Source organism: Rhineura floridana, chromosome 2 (genome assembly GCF_030035675.1).
Source record: "Rhineura floridana isolate rRhiFlo1 chromosome 2, rRhiFlo1.hap2, whole genome shotgun sequence".
Taxonomy (NCBI): Eukaryota; Metazoa; Chordata; class Lepidosauria; order Squamata; family Rhineuridae; genus Rhineura; species Rhineura floridana.
The window spans coordinates 53,562,170-53,583,970 of NC_084481.1; the positions used below are offsets into that span (position 1 = coordinate 53,562,170).

General features: G+C 46.4%; 1 protein-coding gene across 1 annotated transcript in view; it reads left to right on the forward strand.

The window, feature by feature from the left end:
• The window catches only part of LY75 (lymphocyte antigen 75), a 113,634-nt gene that overhangs the window by 64,943 nt on the left and 26,890 nt on the right, over positions 1–21,801 (forward strand). Inside the window, exons 24-27 of the mRNA XM_061608667.1 lie at positions 9,042–9,171; positions 10,388–10,614; positions 14,741–14,909; positions 17,448–17,612. Coding sequence (XP_061464651.1) covers positions 9,042–9,171; positions 10,388–10,614; positions 14,741–14,909; positions 17,448–17,612 — 691 coding nt within the window. The remainder of the gene's footprint in view (positions 1–9,041; positions 9,172–10,387; positions 10,615–14,740; positions 14,910–17,447; positions 17,613–21,801) is intronic.

The window sequence follows — 21,801 nt, forward strand, 5'->3', positions numbered from 1 at the left end:
GTACTGATGGCAACGCACCCCAAAACTCCTGATGACCGCACCCAGCAGCTTCATGTAGATGTTAAAAAGCATGGGAGACAGGACCGATCCCTACGGGACTCCACAATGGAGGGTCCAGGGTATCGAGCAATGTTCCCCAAGCACTACCTTCTGGTGGCGACCCACCAAGTAGGAGCGGAGCCACTGCCAAGCAGTACCCCCAACTCCCAACTCCGTGAGTCTTCCCAGAAGGATACCATGGTTGATGGTATCAAAAGCAGCTTAGAGATCAAGGATATTTTCCACAGGTAGCCTGCCATCAGATTGGGTAGTACTGCCATCTAGCGTCCGAAGGCAAGAATGCACTAGAGTTAAAACCTGGGGCTCGAGCCCCTCCCACTCCAGTCTTCATTCTTGCCTCCGTCCGAGGCAGATCTGAATTTAGACAGAGCGTGGCTAAGTCTTATTTCCATTCTGTTACTCTTCTTATCTTTTTACCTGTTGATTTCTTCGGGGCTCTTCCCTGAGGCTTCACCAGCAGCGGCTGCTGCTTTTACATATAGCGGGGACTCCGCGGCTGCGATCCTCCCCCCCCTTTTTTCTTTGCCGTTTGTTACTCAGCTTTCAGAACTTCCTCCAGCAGCGGCTGCTGCTCTTTCCCATTTAGCGGGGGCTCCGCGGCTGCGGTCCCCCCCTCCCCCTTTTTGCCGTTTATTACTCAGCCTTCTCAGCCTCCTCCAGCAGCAGCTGCTGCTCTCTCGTGTTTGCGGGGGCTCCGCGGCTGTTAGGCTCCAACAGCAGCGGTTGCTGTTTTTTCGTTTAGCGGGGGCTCCGCGGCTGCGGTCTCCCCCCTCCTTATTTCAGTCTATATTTTAGCCTCTACATAGGGAAGCTTGCGGCTGCGGCTCCCTCGTAGACACCCCGCCCGTTCTGAAGCCTCTTGTAGCGCTCCCGTTTTTCCCGCCAACCCCGATATCGCGGCTGCCATTGTTATTTATTTCTGTCCTTAGGGAAGCTTGCGGCTGCGGCTCCCTCGGCGGCCGCCATTGCAATTTCTTCTATTTTTTTACAGAAGCCCCTCAGCCCTGCTGTTCATTCAACCCGGCTTGGGCTCAATTACGCTTACTGATATCACCCCTCTCGCCTGTTTTTTAGCAGTGTGCTCTCCTGTTAACAAACATATACTCACCTATTCAGTATTCCCCTCAGACACAGCAAGTAGCCCTGTTGTGGGACTTGTGTAGTCTCCGGTTATCAAATTTATATTCACTTAATCAGTATTCCCTTCAGATACATCAGGTAGCCCTGTTATACCACACCTTCCTCTTCGTGTGTGTGTGTATATTTGTAGGTGCACCTCCAGTAGCCCTGTTATACCACACTTGCCCCATTGTGTGTGCGTATATTCGTAGGTACACCTCCAGTAGCCCTGTTATACCACACCTTCCCCAGTGTGTGTGTGTATATTTGTAGGTGCACATCCAGTAGCCCTGTTATACCACACCTTCCCCATTGTGTGTGTGTATATTTGTAGGTGCACATCCAATTGACTAGTCTGTGCACCTTGGTGGTACCGCACCTTCCCCATTGAGTGCGTGTATCTAACCTTGGCCACACTGCAATTTTTAAATAAAGCTTACCTCTCTGGCAGTGTCACTAGCGGTCTCGCACCTTCCCCATTGTGTGCGTGTACTTAGCTCAAGGCCAAGTTGGCAGTGTAACTAGTGGTCTCGCACCTTCCCCATTGTGTGCGTGTAGTTAGCTTGGCGCCAACCTTACCCGAGTTGTTACCTTTCTCGTACTGGGCGTACTCACTCGTGTCATACTGTTTCTAGTCTGTCCTATACTATTTTTACCTTGGCTCTGTTACCGCTCCTTCCCCATTGTGGGCATCATTCAGAGATTGTCATGGTGGATTTGAACCCTGAGGTGACAATATCCCCTGAAGCAGGCCGTCCATCCCCATGCCAGCCAGCTAAACATAAACACGCCAAGGCAAAAGCAAAGACTAAACACCTGTCTGGTCACGGAGCGCCCAAGAGAGCACGCTACGTATCATCACTCCCAGAGAAACCTCGCCATGCAGCCGTTCCTGCACTTTTCCAGTCTCCTTCTGAGTCTTCAGAGGAAGAGTTTGAAGGATTCCCCTGTCAAGCTCCTCAAACTCCGCATGGGCAGCCTCAAATTCCTCTTCAGGAACAGGCACTACCTTCTTCCACTCCCCCAGGGATACAGTTGACCCCTGACTTCCTGCAACAACTACGAGAGCTGCTGGGGTGCCTATCCCATCCCCAGCCTACTCTACATTTGTCTTCTCAGCCCGGAACCTCATGACAGCCCAGCTCTGCGAGACAACCCGGTGACAATACTGATGCTCCACTACCCTCTCCTAACCCATATGAGGTGGTCAGGGGTAGATTGGATGTAGAACAATCTCAGTCTGCTGACTACATGAACGTTTTTCATTCTGACCTGGATGAATGGAGTGGGGAATCTGACCAGGAGGAAGAGATCTATCGCCTGTTTGACCCGGCGGATTTCTCTCGTCTGTCACGTAGAGTCTTGGACACTCTTGGCATTCAACCAGAACTTATTCAACCGGTTGTCCCTCCTGTCAAGGGTGCCAGAGTTCTCAAGTCCCCCAGATCAGTGCAGCACTTCATTCCCGTGCCAGACCCCATTAAAAAACTGACCAGAGAAGAATGGGCCCGTCCCCTTCGTCCACGTCGTTCCTCCTCCTTAGCCAACAAGCTCTATACCCTGGACCCGGAATCCATGTCCTTTCTGAACGTCCCGGGGGTGGACCAACCTATTTCCAATCTTGTATCCCGTTCTCTCCTTCCAAAGGAAGGCGAATCACTGTTCAAGGACCCCTATGAGAGGAGGCTTGACTTTGTCTTCCGTAAGATCCATGAGGCCTCCACTCATTCCATCCGGGCCTCTTCTACTGCCTCTATCTTCTCACGGGCTTCCATGATGTGGTTAGAGGATATCCTTGACGAACCCAACCCGGATCCCGCCAAACTAAGGAAAGGTATCCTCAAGATACACAAGGCTGCTGCCTTTGTGGCCGACACCACGTTAGACACTTCCCATCACGGTGCACGCGCCCTTGCAGCCGAAATTGTAGCTCATCGTACTCTATGGCTCCAACATTGGGACGCCGACTCAACTGCCAGAACCAACTTATCCTTAGCTCCATACTTGGGAAATATGCTCTTCGTCGAGGACGCTCTCAAAGCAAGTCCTTGTCGACCCCAAGGACAATCGTAAACCTGCACTAGCTACGGCCAAAAGAGACGACCGCAGACCCAGACGACGGTTTACCCCTTACCGTTCCTTCCAACCCTTTCGGAGAGGACGACCTGGTGGACGAGGACGGGACACCAGGCCTACAAATTTCCGTCCCTTCAAGGCACCCTGGTCCAGACAACGATCACAATACAGGGGCCAATACCAGAGCAGGCAGGCATATGGCAGAGGAAACCGTCAACGCAGGCAGTTCTGACTCCATCCCCATTGGAGGCAGACTCTCCTTCTCCAGCATCTGGCTAAACTTGACAAACATCTCCTGGGTCAGACTTCTCTTCACCCAGGGCTACAATATAGAATTTTGGCGGACACCACCGGACAAATTTTGCATCTCCCCCGTCTCCAGGGCACGCAAAAAGATCATGCAGGACGCACTACGACATCTACTAGAGATAGCCGCTATAGAGCCTGTTCCCCCATCCGAACGGCTACAAGGCGTGTACTCCGTCCTCTTTACGGTTCCCAAGCAAGACTCCTCATGGAGGGCGGTCTTAGACCTCAAGGGCCTCAACCGCTTCGTCAAATACCGCCACTTCAAGATGGAATCTCTGGCGTCTATTGTAGAGGCTCTACAACAAGGGGACTTTATCGCATCCATCGACCTGAAGGACGCTTACTTACACATCCCAATTTGCCCGGGTCACAGACGGTTCCTGAGATTTGCACTAGGCCACCTCCATTTTCAATACCGGGCCCTTCCATTCGGCCTCTCCTCAGCCCCCCGAGTCTTCACCAAAGTGATGGCCACCATGCTGGCGTATCTCCGCCTCCAGGGGGTCCATATTTATGCTTATCTCGACGACCTCCTCCTCCGAGCAGGCTCCCGGGACTTCGCCAACAGGCAGATCCAGTTCACCCTAGAGGCACTACACTCTCACGGCTGGCTGATCAATGCGGAAAAGAGTCATCTACAACCAACTCAGCGCCTCCAGCACTTAGGGGCAATACTGGACACATCCCTAGCCATGTCCTTGCTTCCATCACAGCCATGGCAAACTTACTTCTACATCACCCCACAGCAGATGTCATGTTTCTGGCCCAGTTTCTCGGGGCAATGATCTCCACCATCCACATCGTTCCGTGGGCCCGACATCATTCCAGACCTTTACAATGGGCTCTCCTACCCTTTCAAGCGGACATCTCCAAGTCCAACCATCGCGTAATTCCTCTGGGCCAATCTCTGACGCAATCATTCAGCTGGTGGGTATCCACAACTTCCCTTACCAAGGGGACACCGTTCAGGGACCCAACCAGAGTCCTAATCACCACGGATGCCAGTCTGTCCAGCTGGGGAGCCCATTGCAACTCCACCTTTGTCCAAGGCGTGTGGTCAACCCAGGAACTAAGTTACAACATCAACTGGCTGGAGCTCAGGGCTGCTCATCTCGCTCTAAGACACTTCCAGCCACTATTCGCTCTACAACACGTCCTAATTCGCACGGACAATGTTTGCGTGAAATCTCACATCAACAGACAAGGAGGCACAAGGTCCAGGGCTCTACAGGAGGAAGCGACACGACTCTTCAACTGGGCCGAGTCCCATCTCCTGTCATTACGAGCAGAACACCTCAGCGGCACGCTAAATGTTACAGCCGACTGGCTCAGCAGGCAAACGATCCATCCGGGAGAATGGAAACTTCATCCAGCTGTGTTCACCCTCCTTCAGCGGCGGTTTGGCCCCCTCTCACTGGATCTCTTCGCCTCCAGCCAAAACTGCCAACTGCCTCGTTACTTCTCAAGGTACCTAGAGACAACGGTGGAAGCAGTGGATGCGCTGACGACACCATGGCCACACGGGCTCCTTTATGCCTTCCCGCCTATATCACTCCTAGGCAGGACATTGACAAAACTCCGACTCGAACGGACACGGATTTTACTCATAGCACCCTACTGGCCTCGCAGACCCTGGTTTTCGGACCTCCTCTCGATGTCAATGGCGGCTCCCTGGACTCTTCCAATCAGGCCGGATCTTCTCTCCCAAGGACCAGTTTGTCATCCGGACCCGAACTGGCTGAGACTGACAGCCTGGCTTTTGAGCGGACACAGTTGATCTCTGCTGGTCTGTCTCAAGGGGTCATAAACACTATTTTAGCATCTCGGCGTCCGTCAACTACTCGAATCTATCAGAGTACTTGGCGTACTTTTTCCAGCTGGTGCACTTCTAAAGGTTTTTCAGCACCCTAAGCCACTGTACAGCACATTCTACAGTTCCTACACAGAGGCATGACATTGGGACTCAGACCGAACACCCTGCGTAGACAGTCCTCCACCATCTCCTCAATTCTGTCTGTTTCTTCATCGGCAGCACCCCTAGGCACTCACCCGCTCATCAAACGCTTCTTAAGAGGAGCTACCCACCTCTCTCCAGCGGTACGTCACCACTTTCCATCCTAGAACCTCTCCAAAGTTTTGCAGGCATTACAGCAACCTCCATTTGAGCCTCTTGCCTCAGTGCCTCTAAGACTGTTGTCTTTTAAAGTCCTTTTCCTCGTGGCTATCACTTCAGCGAGGCAGATTTCGGAGTTACAGGCCCTGTCATCGGCCCGTCATCTCTGCGTATTCCATAAGGACTCTGTAGTCCTGAGGCTGGATCCCTCGTTCTGTCCTAAGGTCAACTCAGTGTTCCACAGTAGCCAGGACATTGTACTTCCATCCTTTTGTCCAAAGCCGGTCCATCCCCTCGTAAAGGCCTGGCATTCGCTGGATGTTAGGAGAGCGCTCAAAGTTTACCTCTCTCGCACCCAGGATATTAGACAGACAGACGCATTATTTGTATCCTTTCATCCGAGATCTTTGGGAAAAAAGGTGTCCAAATCCACTTTGTCCTGTTGGCTTCGAGCCTGTATTTCTATTGCATATCAGTCACTTAATTTGCCAGTGCCGTCTAACATCACGGCCCATTCGACCAGGTCTGCTGCCACTACGGCGGCTTTCCTAACTAATGCTCCTCTTACAGACATATGCAGAGCGGCGGTATGGGCTACCCCTAACTCCTTTGTGAAGCATTATAAGATTGATCGCTATGCTTCAGCTGACGCCTCTTTCGGGAGACGTGTCCTGCAACACGTTATTTCTGATTTGTAACTTCCTAGGAATCCCTCCCTATTAGGGGGCTACGTTGGTACATCCCAATCTGATGGCAGGCTACCTGTGGAAAATGGTCCCTTGGACCCACCTGAAGGGTGATTTTCACAGGTACGCCTGCCATCACGTCCCTCCCTTGTGGGGGATTTCTGGGGAAATTGGTTCAGTATTTCGTATATAGTTCAATCTATGTGCTTCGTGCTCTGTCTGATTTTCTTTAGTTAAAACCTGTTCTTATGTTGCAAGTTCTATGATATTTGCTATGTATATTTTCTTTGCTGCTGGGGCTTTTGCCCTTTGGTTACTTTCAGATTACCACTTCGGACTCGTCATCATGAAGACTGGAGTGGGAGGGGCTCGAGCCCCAGGTTTTAACTCTAGTGCATTCTTGCCTTTGGACGCTAGATGGCAGTACTACCCAATCTGATGGCAGGCGTACCTGTGAAAATCACCCTTCAGGTGGGTCCAAGGGACCAATCAACAGAGTCACACTCCCCCTGTCCCTCTCCTGACAAAGGTCATCGTACAGGGCGACCAAGGCTGTTTCAGTGCCAAAACCGGGCCTAAAACCGGATTGAAATGGATCAAGATAATCAGTGTCATCCAAGAGCCCCTGGAGCTGGCCGGCAACCACCCGTTCCAGCACCTTGCCCAAGAACGGAACATTCGCCACAGGTCTATAGTTGTTCAGGTTATCTGGGTCCAAAGAGGGTTTCTTCAGGAGCGGTCTCACTACCGCCTCTTTTAGGCAGTCAGGGACCACTCCCTCTCTCAAAGAGGTGTTTATTATCTCCTTGGCCCAGCCGGCGGTTCCAGTCCTGCCAGCTTTCACCAGCCAAGAGGGGCAAGGGTCCAGCGCAGATGTGGTCGCCCGCACCAGTCCAAGGATCTTGTCAACATCCTCAAGCTGCACAGACTGAAACTCATCCAATAAATAAGGACAAGACCGTGTTCTGGATGCTTCATTAGATCCCACTGCCATAATATTGGAGTCTAAGTCCCGGCGAATGCATGCGATCTTATCCTGGAAGTGCCTCGCGAACTCATCACAGCGGGCTACAGATGAATCTATAATATCCCGAGGGCCAGAATGTAAAAGCCCTCGTACAATTTTAAAGAGCTCCGCTGGGCGGGAGAGAGATGCCTTAATTGTGGCAGCAAAATATCTCTTTTTTGCTGCCCTCACCGCTACTATATACCGCTTAGAACAGGCACTTACCAAGCCATAATTGCATTCGTCGGGAGTTCGCCTCCATCTGCACTCAAGCCTCCTCCTCTCTTGCTTCATCACTCTCAGCTCCGAGGTATACCATGGAGCTGTATGAGCTCTACATAGGAGGGGGCGCATGGGAGCAATCGTGTCAACCGCCCGGGTCATCTCCGTATTCCACAATTCAACCAGGGCTTCGACAGGAGCGCCAGTCTTCTCAGTCGGAAAATCCCCCAGAGCCCTTTGGAAACCCTCAGGATCCATTAGTCTCTGGGGGCGGACCAATTTAATAGGTCCCCCACCCTTGCAGAGGGAAAGGGTCGCTGTGAGCCTAAACTTCAGCAAGCGGTGATCTGTCCATGACAATGGGGTAGATGAAAAAACCCCAACCACAGGTCACCATCTCATAGTTTGTCTGGATTTAATCATAATGCTAAACTGTGATCAGTTAAAGATTGATACATGAGAAGTACAAGTGAAGTGACAAGCCTGAGGCTCGCTCACGTAATGCTAAACTGTGCTTTAGCGTTATATCTGAATGCAACCAATATACTGTTTCTTTGGATAATTCTTAAATAGCATTATAATTACATATCAGTGATTAAAATAGTGCTTCAATATATTTTACGGCAGCGAGGGGAAACCTTTTATTTGCCCAGACTCCTGCAGGCCAACTTTGATAGATGAGTGGAACACCCCGCTGTTGGTCACCTGATGCCATTATTATGCCAGATGATTGTCCTGCCCATCTGTCAAAGACCATTGCGCAGTGCTTCCCAAGCACCTGACAGTTAACTGGTTGTCAGCACTTGAGAACAGTAGCACAATGGTCTTTCCTAAGCCCTGTGCTCAGCAATTGGGAGGCACCAAGTATAGTGCTGGTAAAGCACTTTTCCATGGGTTTCTGCAGGGATTGGCTCCATGATTCAGTTTCCTGTGGGAAACCTGACTGTGCAGTCAATCCAGTGGGCTTGAACTCACCGCTCATCAGCTGATGGGAGGTGAGTTCAAGCCTGCTGGAAAGCACTTTGCCAGCCCTCTGCTCAGTGCTTCCCAAGCTTGCTTTCTGTGGGGATAACTACTGCAAAGTGGTTTATATTGAAACTGCTGCTAACACGAAAAAAGCTCTGTTGTAGAGGCGATTTCAATGTAAACCGCTTTGTGCTACTGGAACAAGGCATGCTCCAGCAAAGCAACAATGAGGACTCCCCTTTAAGTTTCCCAGTTCTTTGTCTGTAGCCATGGCAGTTCCTGCCCCATGCCTGGCATACATCATCAGGTTTGGGGTAGGTGGGTGTGGTTTGTGAGGAACAGCCTAGCAGGCCAAGTTGGGACCCGTTCTGGGCCAAATTTGGCCCACAGGCTAGATTTTCTCCACCTCTTTTTATGAAATATGCTAGAACAGCTGATAAGCTGCTCCCACTCTATCTTCTGGGTTTTTTTTGGTGTTTTTTAGATGTTTAATGAGGAGGTGAACAACCAGTGTGGTGTTCTGCTCAACAATCCCAAGTCTCTATATGCTGGAACTTGGAATTTCACTTCTTGTGCTGATATTCAGTCTGTGGCCATATGCCAAATGGACTCAGGTAAGTCTGAGAATTCTTAATGAATGTTCATATGTTCATGAGCCAGAGAAACCTGTTGTGAAAATACATGAGCTTTGTCTCCTAAGTAATGGAGCATCTCCATACTTTACATGGCAACTCAAGGTATACAAGTGTTCCACTAGATGTTTGCCACAGCACAAAGTGTGATGTGATGGAGGAACACACATCCCCAAATGATGTGATAGGGAGTCACACTTGAGTACAGCTTTCTGGTACATGAACCTAGTGCAGAGTTTGGGGGTTATCACTTTCTCTTCTCTGCATGTAGGTTTTACATTTCGACCCTTAGAACCTGTTATAAATAGGGCAACATTTAGTGAAATAAGGATTCTGCCTGTAATGTTTGTATAGCCATTAAAACTCTCCCTTTGCTTTGCTTTTGACAAGGCGAGCACGAGTTGAATTACCTTAGTTTTCGTGTGATAAAAATCTTCTATGGCCTCCATTTTAAGAGCATTCATGTCCTTTTTTAAAAAAAACAAACACCCAACCTATGATCACTTTTAACATTGATTGAGCCAGAACATAGTGAGTGATCATGTTATCCAGGGCTGTTGTCCAGTTTAAAAATGTTAGATGTTTAAGGTTCTAGATTCGCCTAAGAATATTGCTGAACTCAATGGGACCTACTTTAGAGTACGTATATATGATTGCCCTGTAATTGTGCCGATTGCTGGTTTTGTTGATAATTCTGGTTTTATGTAAGCTGATCTGAGATCTTTGTCACCTGAAGAGCAAGGTATCCAAAATTGATGGATTGATCTGCAGAAAATTGCATCTGAGAAAAATATTTTTACTGAAAAATTCATAATGGCTTTGCTATTAGACAATGTGTGCATATGTCGCAGGAGATTTACTTTTAGAAGACATTTTACTTTCATACTCAGAGAGAAATGTTTCTTAAAATGGCATTTGTCAACTGCAGTTTTTATGTATATTAGCAGTTTTTTTTAAAAAAAATTGATTAATCAAGGGCTGTATTTTAGTTGATCGTGTCTTTTAATAGGTTATCTAAGTGATTGATCGACTAAATATTGCAGTCCTAATCTCACCATCTCACTGAGATTATGTATAATGCCTTTAAAATTTAAAACAAAAGTCCCCCAATGACTGAGGGGAAGTGTTGCTGCTAAAAATTAAACTGTTTGATGAATTATAACATATTGCATGCTCAACTGTTTCGTTTCTTCATTAGACGCTGTAGAAAACCAGACACAGCAAGTACATAATGTCACCATGAAATATCTAAATGTCACGTACACCGTAATTCTGAAGAACTTGACATGGTATGATGCACAACAGGAGTGCCTGCAGAATAATTTGCAGCTGGTTAGCATCACAGAACAATACCAGCAGGCTTTTCTTGCTACACAGGCTGCCCTTTATAATTACCCACTGTGGATTGGACTCTCCAGCAATGATGTAAGGCTTACTTTTCAACCCGTTCCAAACATGACATTGGAATGAGGGGGTGTGGGAAAACCTACTGAGATATTTTAAGTTATATGGGTGAAATGCCAGCCTTCTACTGCTTCTTTTGTCTGTGGTGGCAACATGCCCTATGAATATGTTTTGAAACCGTAATGATCTAAATTATCTGTGTTGCTTTTTTACACAAAGAGCACAACACATTCATTAGAAAAGTAAGTCCATTCAGTCCCACGTAAATCATGGGGGGAACCAAAGCATGCCCAACTTTCTCAAGAACCACTAGGGTTAACCAGCAAAAGTAATTGTGCACAAAACTAATTGACATATATAACCACCTAGCTGATTCAACAAATACTCAAATTCTGTCATTTATACCAACAACTTGGGTATCATTTAATATGGTATGATATGGTAAAACTTTATTGCATAGCCATAGGCCATCACAAGACATGCATTCAAAACACACTCTCAGAAATAAAACAGTTACACAAGCCATATTGCCCCCTGGTTATACCCTGTCTTACAAATTATATAAAATGGGCAATCCAGAGGGAACTAAAAGATAAAACGTTGGAGGTGGATCCTATATTCCAGCATAAAAGTTGGATTCTGCATATCTTTGGCCAACCCCTAACCTGGGGACCTGATGGCCGACTAGCAAGCTGGCTCCAGCTCTGCTAAATACTTCGTCCTTAGCTTCTGCGCCACTAGGCCAAAGAGAGCAACCCTGTACATGATCGTTGGATCTATATCCGAAAGAAGAAAAACGATAATGGTGTATACCTGGGCAGGGCTGTGTCGGGCCAGCAAACCACTCAGAAATTTAGCCCGAGGATGGAGGTAAAAAGGGCACTCAAGCAGGTAATGGGGCAGATCTTCCACCATGGGAGCACTACAGATGCAATATCACTGACTCCTAGGGATCTGATTGTAATGGCTGGACAATACTGCACTCGGCATCGTCTGAAATCTGAGGGCCATAAATGCCTGCCTGAGTTTTGTCATTAACAGTTGGGCCAGATAACTTGCCCTCGAGTGGTCATGTTTAAAAGCTCCGAACCACTTAGAGAATCTGGAGTTTGTTATTACAGGACTGTTTAGCTGAGCACTATGCTGGAAAATGGCCTCTCTAAGTCTGGCCCTGTTTGCATGGGATAAAAAGGCCTGCTGGGGTATATGATAAATTTGCTGAATATACGCAAGTTTAGAGATCCAGAAATTATCCACAAGTTTTCAAAATTAGCCTGTCTGGGGCATCTTTAATAGCACTCCAAAAGTTTAGCAGGGCGAGGTGAATCCGTGCTTTTATAGGAGGGAAACCCACCTCAGCACGCAATAGAGCCACTGGGGTGCCAGCTGGTAATAACAAAAGTCTTTTCAAAAAACTGTTTTGGACAGCCTCTAGGCTATGCAAGTGAGAATCCTCCCAACCCCAAACTGCGGCTCCATATAGTGTCTGGGAAAGAACCTTGCTCTGGAAGATTTTCAATGCAGGGATAACAAGGTCACCCCCTGCTGTGCGGGAGAAATTGAGAATAGCTCCACATGCTCTTAGGGCAGCAATTTTGGCGAGCTCTGTGACAATGTCGTTTATATAGAGGTTGAAAAGAATTGGTGCTAGGAGGCAGCCTTGTTTTACCTGCTTGTTGACTTTAAAGGGGTCTGATAGTGAGCCTGAGCTGCCTACCCTGACTCTCGCGGTATTGTTAGAATATAGCGCCTTTATTAGGAACAGAAGCCGTCTGTCGATATTAGATTTTATCAATTTTGTCCACAACCGTGGCCTATCTATAGAATCAAAGGCGGCTGCCAGATCAACAAAAGCCATGTACAGATGTTTCGTCGGGCCACGCACACTCTGTTTGGCTATGAGGTAAAGAGATAGACAATGATCAATTGTGCTTTGCTCTTTCCGAAAGCCAGCTTGTTCAGGAAAGATGACCTGATTAGCCACCTCCCACTGTTCTAATTTAAGCAGAAGACATTTGGCATAGAGCTTGGCCCCAACGTCCAGCAAACTAATTGGGCGGTAGTTGTTATACGTACCATTATACGGCTGTTAGAATTGCTGTATTGAAGACAATACAAATACATTGATTTTGTTATTGAAAAAGGTTGCTTAGCAAATTCTGAGGTTTGAAGGATAGTGAAATTTTACCTATGTTAATTTGCAAGAATGAGTAAAAATCTATCTGGAGGCCATTGATGCAAGTATGGCCAACAATAATTAAAACTAAAATAATTAAAGAATATTACAGCACGGTCCTACACATGTAGGACTCAGAAGTTAGTCCCAATGAGTTGTATTCAACTATGTATTATTGAGAGTAGACCCATTGAGATTGATGAAGCTGTTAGTCATGTCTGTTAACTTCAGTGGGTTTACTCTGAGTAGGATTAGCATTGATTACCACCACAGTGAAAAATAATTTTTTATATATTTCTTTTATTTGTAGGTCACTCTTTCCTCTTATTTATTTTTATTTATTTATTAAATTTATATACCGCCCGACTAGCAATAGCTCTCTGGGTGGTGAACATAAAACAGCATAAAAATACAATAAATAACAAAACAATACTAAAATACAAGCATGAGCTTATCATATATTTTAGGGTGAAACTAGACAATATGTAAATATTGTATCTGCTTCTAAATATTTGTAATGGCATCCGCCATACCTGCCAGGGATACTGCAATAGTGAGTTTCCTGCACTAGCAGGGGTTGGACTAGATGACCTTTAAGATTCCTTCCAACTCCATGATTTGCCCCAGGAAGGAAGCTGGCATTGGTGCCAGTGGCAGCATCCCTCCCACAGTAAATAGTAGTTTTGGAGGGAGGTGTTAACCCATTTAATTTGCATCATTTTAACATCCCTTTGCTTCATGACATGGTCACAATTCTGACCCTCCTCACCTCCCCAGAAGTTGCTATTTTTTTATTTATTTAGAACTTGGATTTCCTATATTAAAGACTAGTACCACCCCTTGAATCATACTGAATATAGGAAACTGCTTTATACTGAGTCAAACCATTGGTTCATGTAGCTTAGCATTTTTATTAAATAATTCAGTCTTTATTAGACAAAATACAAAAGCATTTGAAAATAGAACACTAGTATAACCATACAATTCCAATACTTTATCAGATATAAATTTAATTGTGACAGCCACGCTTAACTCATAATTTAGAATTGTTAAATATCTCCCAACAATAAATATGGATTTGCTGAGTTGTGCACTCTATTGTTCCAAGAAGTAATAAACTCCACTTTACTATAAAATGATTTTCACATTGCCTACCTTCTCTTACCCTAATAAAGTTTGTTAGTTTAACCATGAATGCCAAATCCCAGATTTTTATAAGCCAAGCATCTATAGGAAGGTGATCACTGTTTTTCTAGTTCTGACATATTACCATTCTTGCTGCTGTCAACAAAAGAATGATCATCTCCTTATCCCTCATCATTAACACAGTCTTTAAGATAGCCAAACAGCATCACCATTGGATCTTTGGAAAACTCATAACCCAATATACTTTTAGCTTCTTATGCAGCCATATTCCAAAATATTTGAATTGTAGTGCAAGACCGTGTAATATGAAATATGTTTGTCCCAGGTGTGTTACATCTCCAGCAGCAATCTGAAAATTCTGGGTATGTTTTATATTATCTAATTTGTGCTATATACCACTGAGATGCTAACTTATACTTTTTTTCTTTAACATTCATGCATATGATAAAACATGGAATATCCTTCCAAATACAGATCATTTTTTTCTAAAAGAATCATCACTGACATATCTTGTTCCCATTTAATGGGATAATTATGTCCTAAAGTTTCCAAATCACTTAAGATCTCATATATTCTGCTTAAAGTTCCTTTTACCCATTTGCTTGATGTAATTGGTATCTCAGACTGTGTTGGATCTTGGTTCCATCTAGCTCAGTATTGTCTATACTGACTGGCAGCAGCTCTCCAGGCTTTTAGGGTTCTCCAGGGTTTTAGGCAGGGGTCTCTCCTAGCCCTACTTGGAGATGCTGGTGATCAGAGGAGGAGTTTTTATTTGTCTTGTTTGAGTTTTATAATGCTAACCTTTCTTTATGGTTATGCTGCTAGGATGGAACTCATTATCACTGGGCTGACAGAAAACATGTTAGTTTCAGTCAATGGTCCAAAGAAGATGAAGATTTAGTTGATGAATGTGTGTATTTGGATAGTGATGGATTTTGGAAAACGTCCGATTGCTCCACAGAAAAACCAGGCACAATTTGCTACCTACCAAGAAGTAAGTATCTTCATTACTACTTACAGTTTATACTACTGCTTTGAGAATGCTTTTAGATACCTAAAAGAAACAAATGAAAACATTGCTTTACATTCTATAAAACTAACAAGCGCAATATTTGGCATCTGTGCATATTTAAAATGTCCAAGGGTATTATTCATATCCAGTACAATAATAACTTCTGGCTCCCTGAAAACCATGGTTTGTAAACTGAGAATAAACCTCAGGAATGTGCACTCTCCCCTCTCCAAAAGGAATTCTGTCCGTCACTCCTTTGTCTGTTTTTCAGCATTAATCTATGGTTTAGAGTAGCCTTTCCCAACTAGTGGGCCACCAGATGTTGTTGGACCACAATTCCCATCTTTCCTGACCATTGGCAATGCTGGCTGAGGCTGATGGGAGTTGTGGTCCAACAACATCTGGTGGCCCACTGGTTGGGAAAGGCTGGTTTAGAGCTGCATAAGTGCTGATAGTAACCATGGTTAGCACTAATCACTGCTGCATTATCAATTAGAATTTGGCTTACATACCATGGATATGAGTAAATGTGGTGTTAATCACAGTGTGCAAGTAATGGAGTCAGTGTGCAAGTAATACAAAACTATGGGCTGTATTCAATGTAGCATTAAGGCAATCATTCTTTCAGCACAAGGATTTCTGGAGTGACAGAATGATCTCCATCTGAACTCCCCTGCACATACCCTTAAATCTGTACCAGAGGTTCTGCCAGATTTTGGGACACTACAGGGCATGTGCAGGGGAAGGAAAGGGGGGAACTCCTGTTGTACTAGTGCTGAAAGTTGGTTGAATACCATCCCGCAGCTTAAAGCAAATAAAAGAAGGGATGGGGAGTTTTTTTTTTAATTATTATTATTATTTATACCCCACCTCTTGGCCAAAGGCCCTCAAGGTGGCTTACAAAGAAAAATGAACACAAGTATAAAAATACATCAATAAAAGCAGTACAATTTACAAAAAATTTAAATAACAAATAACATTATTAAGAAAAACAAATGTCCAAGAAAATTTTTGAACAAGTGAATTTAAAATGGATCACTCTCTGTCTTTGCCAGCACACAATATTCCATGCTTAGAGTCTCTCTCAAACACAGTTTACTCTGTTCCAGTCCCAGCAGACTGTTGGGATTGGACCCCATTTTTGAGACTTCTGTTTCTAAGCCAAACTCAGTCATTGGATGCAAGCCGAAAGGAGGCCGCTACCTGGGGATGGTGATGCACTTGGTGTTGATGCTCTGGGTGGTGATGGCCTTCTCCAGTTCGTCCAGCTGCCCGGTCTTCTTGAGCTTCTTCACCAGGCTCTTGACTGCCTTCTCGCACCACTTCTCCTGCCCGTTCTGCTCGCCTTTCTTCCAGCCCAGCAGCCGCTTGACAATGGGCAGCGTGAAGGGCAGGATGGACGACATTGCCGCAGCAGGGAGGAGGAGAAGCCCAGAAGCGAGCCTGGGGAAGGACCGCCGGTGGCGGCGGCAAGCGTGGCAAGCTTCCCTCGCATCTGGCGCTGATGCTGGTAGAACATCAGAAATGCCATCACCACAACAAATACACTGGCAGAACACATTACCAGCAAAGATAAATTGGTGGAATGGCTGATATGTAGTTCAGGCAAGGGTACCGGCAACACCAAGTTCAAGGGGCAGTCCACAGTCTGGTCACACAGAGCAGCTCAGGCAAATCACCCAAGAACATTATACAGGACTGGTACAAGGACATTGTTCTGGAGAGAGACGGGGAGGAAGCATGCACAACCTGTGGATTGATACATTGCAGGGAATGACATCAAGATTTTCTACTTAGTCTAACTCCTCAAAAGAAGGTTGTCTAACCTTTTTTATCAGACTGACCCATATCATAGAGGATTATAACTTACAGTCATCTAATTTGAAAAACAGGGTTTGTTGAGCCACTTAACACTAACATTTTGCAAACTGAGATGAGTGAGAGGTATGAATATGAGTGAGGAAAACTGCACTAATAATTTTGTATATTTTATTACTATTGTGTTTATGACCTGTCAAGGCTGAAAACTTACCAAAGCAGGGTTTTCAGTTCCACTGCAATCATCAGAATGGCCATACATTGGTGATCACTCATTAGGCTAGAGTTGAAGTGGCATGGGGAGAACTGGATGTTTGGGGATAAAGCTAGGCAGATGTACTCAGTGAAGTTTTTTTGGGGGGAGAGAGATCCAGTTCATTTATAAGTTGATACTATTCCAGACATTTTTAGAGCCACCTCAGATGTTAAAATATACAGAAAGGGAAGTGGGAGTGCTTGTTCTTGCTTTTTCCAATATGTTTCATCTGTAATATTCAAAAAAGAACTCACTGAATTTCCATGGAAAACCAAAAATTTTAAAACTGCCTAAGATAGTATTGACAACCATGCTGAAGCTGGTGGCAAAAATATTACCTTATAATACTCAGTTGATCCAAGGTGCATCCGAGGCCAACTAATTTTTATTTGAATGTACTCTAGGTATCACATAGTGCCTTAAAAGGAGTTTAAACTTTTTTCCAGATGAAACTGAAAAACCCGAAGTATTTGAATCTATTAAATGTCCACACAAGATTAAGAATACCCCATGGATAGCATTTCAAAACAGTTGTTATTCATTCATGATAACAAAAGACAGATGGAATGGAATGAAGTCTGATGAAGCCCACCATTTGTGCAGGATGATGAGTAAGCAATTCCTATTTAAAGTTCTTTCTGTATTCCTGTGGTCATAATGCTGAATATTTTTATATGCCTGAAAGCACCCCACTTATTTCCTCCATAGGGTCTACATGACTACACAGATAATTGTGTAATAGCTGGCAGTCATTTCCATTACTGTAGTCTCTCTCCCTACTCCAAGCTGTAGTCTTGGGAATCATGCAGCTGCCTCCAAGTTGCCTCACAGGTCATACTAGTGTTTCTTCACACAGTTGTACTTCATTATTTGAAGAAAATAAGCAGGAATCATATTTGTGAATAGGCACAGAGTTATCTATATAGCTGTGGGGATTTTACAGTGCAATCCTGTAAATCTGTACATCATTTCTGTATGTCCTGTTGACTTTCCCTTAGTTTATCCTGAATCTACTATCAGTTGGTGTCATTGGATACTTCTGAGTCATAATAATATTGGGGGGGGGGGAGAAAAATCAGTCACTTACTGGGAGGGGTGAAGTGGTGACTAGTCAGGTCTATGCGGGTGTGCTGCTCCAGCCATGCCACTGTCTCATCCCTCCCAGTACGTGGTAGTGACCCTGGTGCCAGGAGGTTATTGCGGTTCTACTCCAACAGCACCTGGAGGGCCAAAAGTTCCTCACCCCTGGTCTATGCATTATCAGTAAGCTATGTACTATGACCTTGGAACATTCAGAGCTAAGAAAGAAAGAGCACCTGACTTTTTCACTAACAATGCTATTTCAGGCCTTTTTTGTTATTTTTTTAAAAAAACAAAGATAAATGGCTAGACTTTCTCAATTTTCCCTATGAGTCCGGCCATCACAACGGGTTTTAGCTCCACCTATCGTGCGAAGGCAAGAATGTCTTTGAAGTCAAGACTAGGAGCGTCAGGCCCCTCCCACTCTCCAGTTCATTCTTGCCTTCGTACGAACAAGATTGGAATTATAGCATAGCACTGAGCTAAGTCTCTCATATTTGTTTGTGTATTTGTCTTCAAATCCTTCCTTTTTTCTGTTTTGTGTGTAGCTCACTGAGGGTCCCCACAGAGACCGCGGCTGCGACTCTCTTCACTATTTTCCTAACGCTGAGCTATTCATTTCAATTTACTTTCCTTTCTTGACTGGGGGCTCCCTCTGAGACCGCGGCTGCGGTTCTCTTGTTTTTTGGCCGTTTTTTGAGATCCCCCCCCGGCTCTGTTGCATCCAGTGTCTGGGGGCTCCCTCAGAGACCGCGGCTGCGGTTCTCTTTGTTTTTGATCGTTGTTGAGCTTCCCCCCCCCCCGGCTTTGTTGCCGCGGCTGCGGCTCTTCCGATCTCAGCGGGAGCTTGCGGCTGCAGCTCCCGCCGTTCCCCCGTCACTCAATTTAGCCTGCCTGGGTCCGTTTTTCTCCCCCTGTAACCTGTGGCTGCGGCTACTCCATTAGTTCCGTTACCCTTTACCTCAGCTCACCCTCGCTACGTGGCTTTAATTTTCCACTGTGAAGGGCTTTGCAGACGGCGACGGCGGCTCTCTCTGTGGCAACTGCTGCTTTTCCCTTACTGCACTGTTCCCTCCTGGGGGTTTTTTAGAGCCTCTACTGCGGTTTTCGGCCCCGCGGTTCCTCCTGCGAGACAGCGCTGGGCAGACCTTCCCCCAGTTCGCTTCCAGACGGCCGCCATTGCTTCTCTCTCCGTCATTTTTTCCCGCTCTTTTTTTCCGGGCGCCATTTTTTGAATTTAAATTTCCCGCCTTTTTTGTTACCCTTATTAACCATCGGATACCTCCCTTGCAGGCTATCTATCCGTATGTGTGTTGTATACGTGCTGCAGACAGACTTACACAGGGCTGATTTTCACACTATTTTACTGTGGCTATAATCCTAGTGGCTGGATTATATTATCAAGGCTGGAGCTCCAATCCTAGTGGGCTGGATTATTTTATCAAGGCTGGAGCTTTAATCCTAGTGGCTGGATTGTATTCTCAAGGCTGGAGCCTTAATCCTAGTGGCTGGATTGTATTATCAAGGCTGGAGCTTTACTCTTAGTGCCTGATTTGTACTAAATCTGATTTATATTGGTCCTGCCCCCTCTGAGGTCGTGAACCAAACCTGAAACCCAGCCTACAGCAATAATCTGAGTGTACCAACTCTAAAACAGCCTATATTACATTAACGCTGATATCTCAGTGCATTCTGCCCCCTCTGTGGCAGTGCACTTCGCCATCTGCCAGTGTATCCTACCCCCTCCGTGGTAGTACGCTGTGCCAGTTCGGGTCTTTACATTCTGCCCCCTCCGTGGCAGTGTACTGCACCCAAGTTAATATAAGATGGCAGAACAGCCAGGCATGTGGCCATCAACCCATATGGTGCCAGATCAGCCAGGCATGCCACAATCAGCCAAGCCACAACATCCTAACACGACTAAGACCAGACATACCAAAGCACTGGCTAAGACAAAACATCTTTCCAGCCATAGTAAACCAAAGCGCCCACGTTATGTCTCTGTGCCAACCACCACCATAGCACAGGCACACATAAGCGATATTCTCCATTCCCCTGCTGCTGCCTCTGACGAGGAAGAGTTTGTTGGCTTTCCCCCGTGTTTGCCTAACGAACCTCCCTCCATTTTACCACCCCAAACATCTGTTCCAATAGTCCCTCAGGCACATACATCTGCCACATCCGGTCTGCAGCTGTCTCCTGATTTCCTCCCCCAACTTCAAGCCATGCTGGCACTTTTCACCCAAATGCAGTCACTACCACAAGTTCCTGCCATACCTCCTCTTAACATGGTCCAACGTGCGTGCCATGAAGCTCATTCTTCCGGTTCACCAGATCCCTTTGATGTAGCCAGAGGCATATGTACGGACGAAGCCTCGTATGCGGAGGAGTCAACCTTCACTGACCATGTTGAAGGAGACGACTGGAGCGACTATTCAGATCATGAGGAGGATACATCGTATCGCTTGTTTAATACCTCAGACTATCAGCCGCTAGCACGCAGGGTAGTTAATACCCTTGGTCTCCAGACTGCGCCTTCAACTTCGCCCGCCCCAGCTATCAAAGGGGCCAAGGTCCTCAAATCCCCTGCACCTACTGAACACTACATCCCGGTGCCGGACCTAATTACCAAACTAGCCTATGAAGAATGGGCCCATCCACTCAAAGCTCGACGCTTTAAGAACCTGGCTGACAGACTTTACGCCCTAGCCCCGGACTTTGCCACCAAGTTAGATGTCCCTGGCATAGATGAACCAATCGCTCGCCTCGTTTCACGATCGCTTTTGCCCAGGGAAGGGGAATCCCACCTAAAAGACACTACTGAGCGACAAATAGACTTCGCCCTCCGCAAGAATCACGAGGCCACTGCCCTAGCCATGCGTGCCTCCGCTTCAGCCTCCATCTTCTCCAGAGCAACTATGATGTGGCTGGATGACCTTCTAGAGGATGCTAACCCTGATCCTGTCACCCTCAGAAGAGCACTATTGAAATTGCGTAAGACAGCAGCTTTTGTGGCCGATACCCCTTTGGATGCCACTCAATTAGGGGCACGAGCCATGACGGCTCAAATAGTCGCTCGTCGCACCCTCTGGCTTCGCCACTGGCAAGCTGATTCAGCGGCCAGATTGAATCTATCCAGGGCTCCTTACTCCGGATCTCTCCTCTTCGGCGAGGAAGCTCTAAAGGCAGTGCTGGTTGATCCAAAAGATGCCCACAAACCGGTTCTGGCCACAGTCAAGAACAGCGACCACAGGCCTTTCAGGCGATTCCCTTCCTTCCGTTCTAACCAGCCCTTTCGAGGAACGCGGCCAGGAGGACGAGGCCGCGACTTCAGACCCTATGACCCCAACGCATTCAGGGGCTCCTGGAACTGATGCTTCCAGGGCAGAGGTCAGTACCAAGGGCGCAGGGGCAACTCATCGTCCTCATATAAGGAAGGTCCTCGCCTACGCAAGTAGTCTTAACGCCCTCCCCATAGGTGGCAGATTACTTCATTTTGGAGATCGATGGCTGCGCCTTACTACGGTCTCCTGGATCAGGGACCTTTTCAGTTATGGTTATACCATAGAGTTCTGGGCAACCCCATCAGACAGATTCCACCCGTCTCCTTGCCCAAGGGCACCAGCCAGGCACAACATTATGCAGACAGCTATACACCACCTCTTGGACATAGCGGCGATAGAGCCAGTCCCCACAACTGAGAGGTCGGAAGGGGTGTAC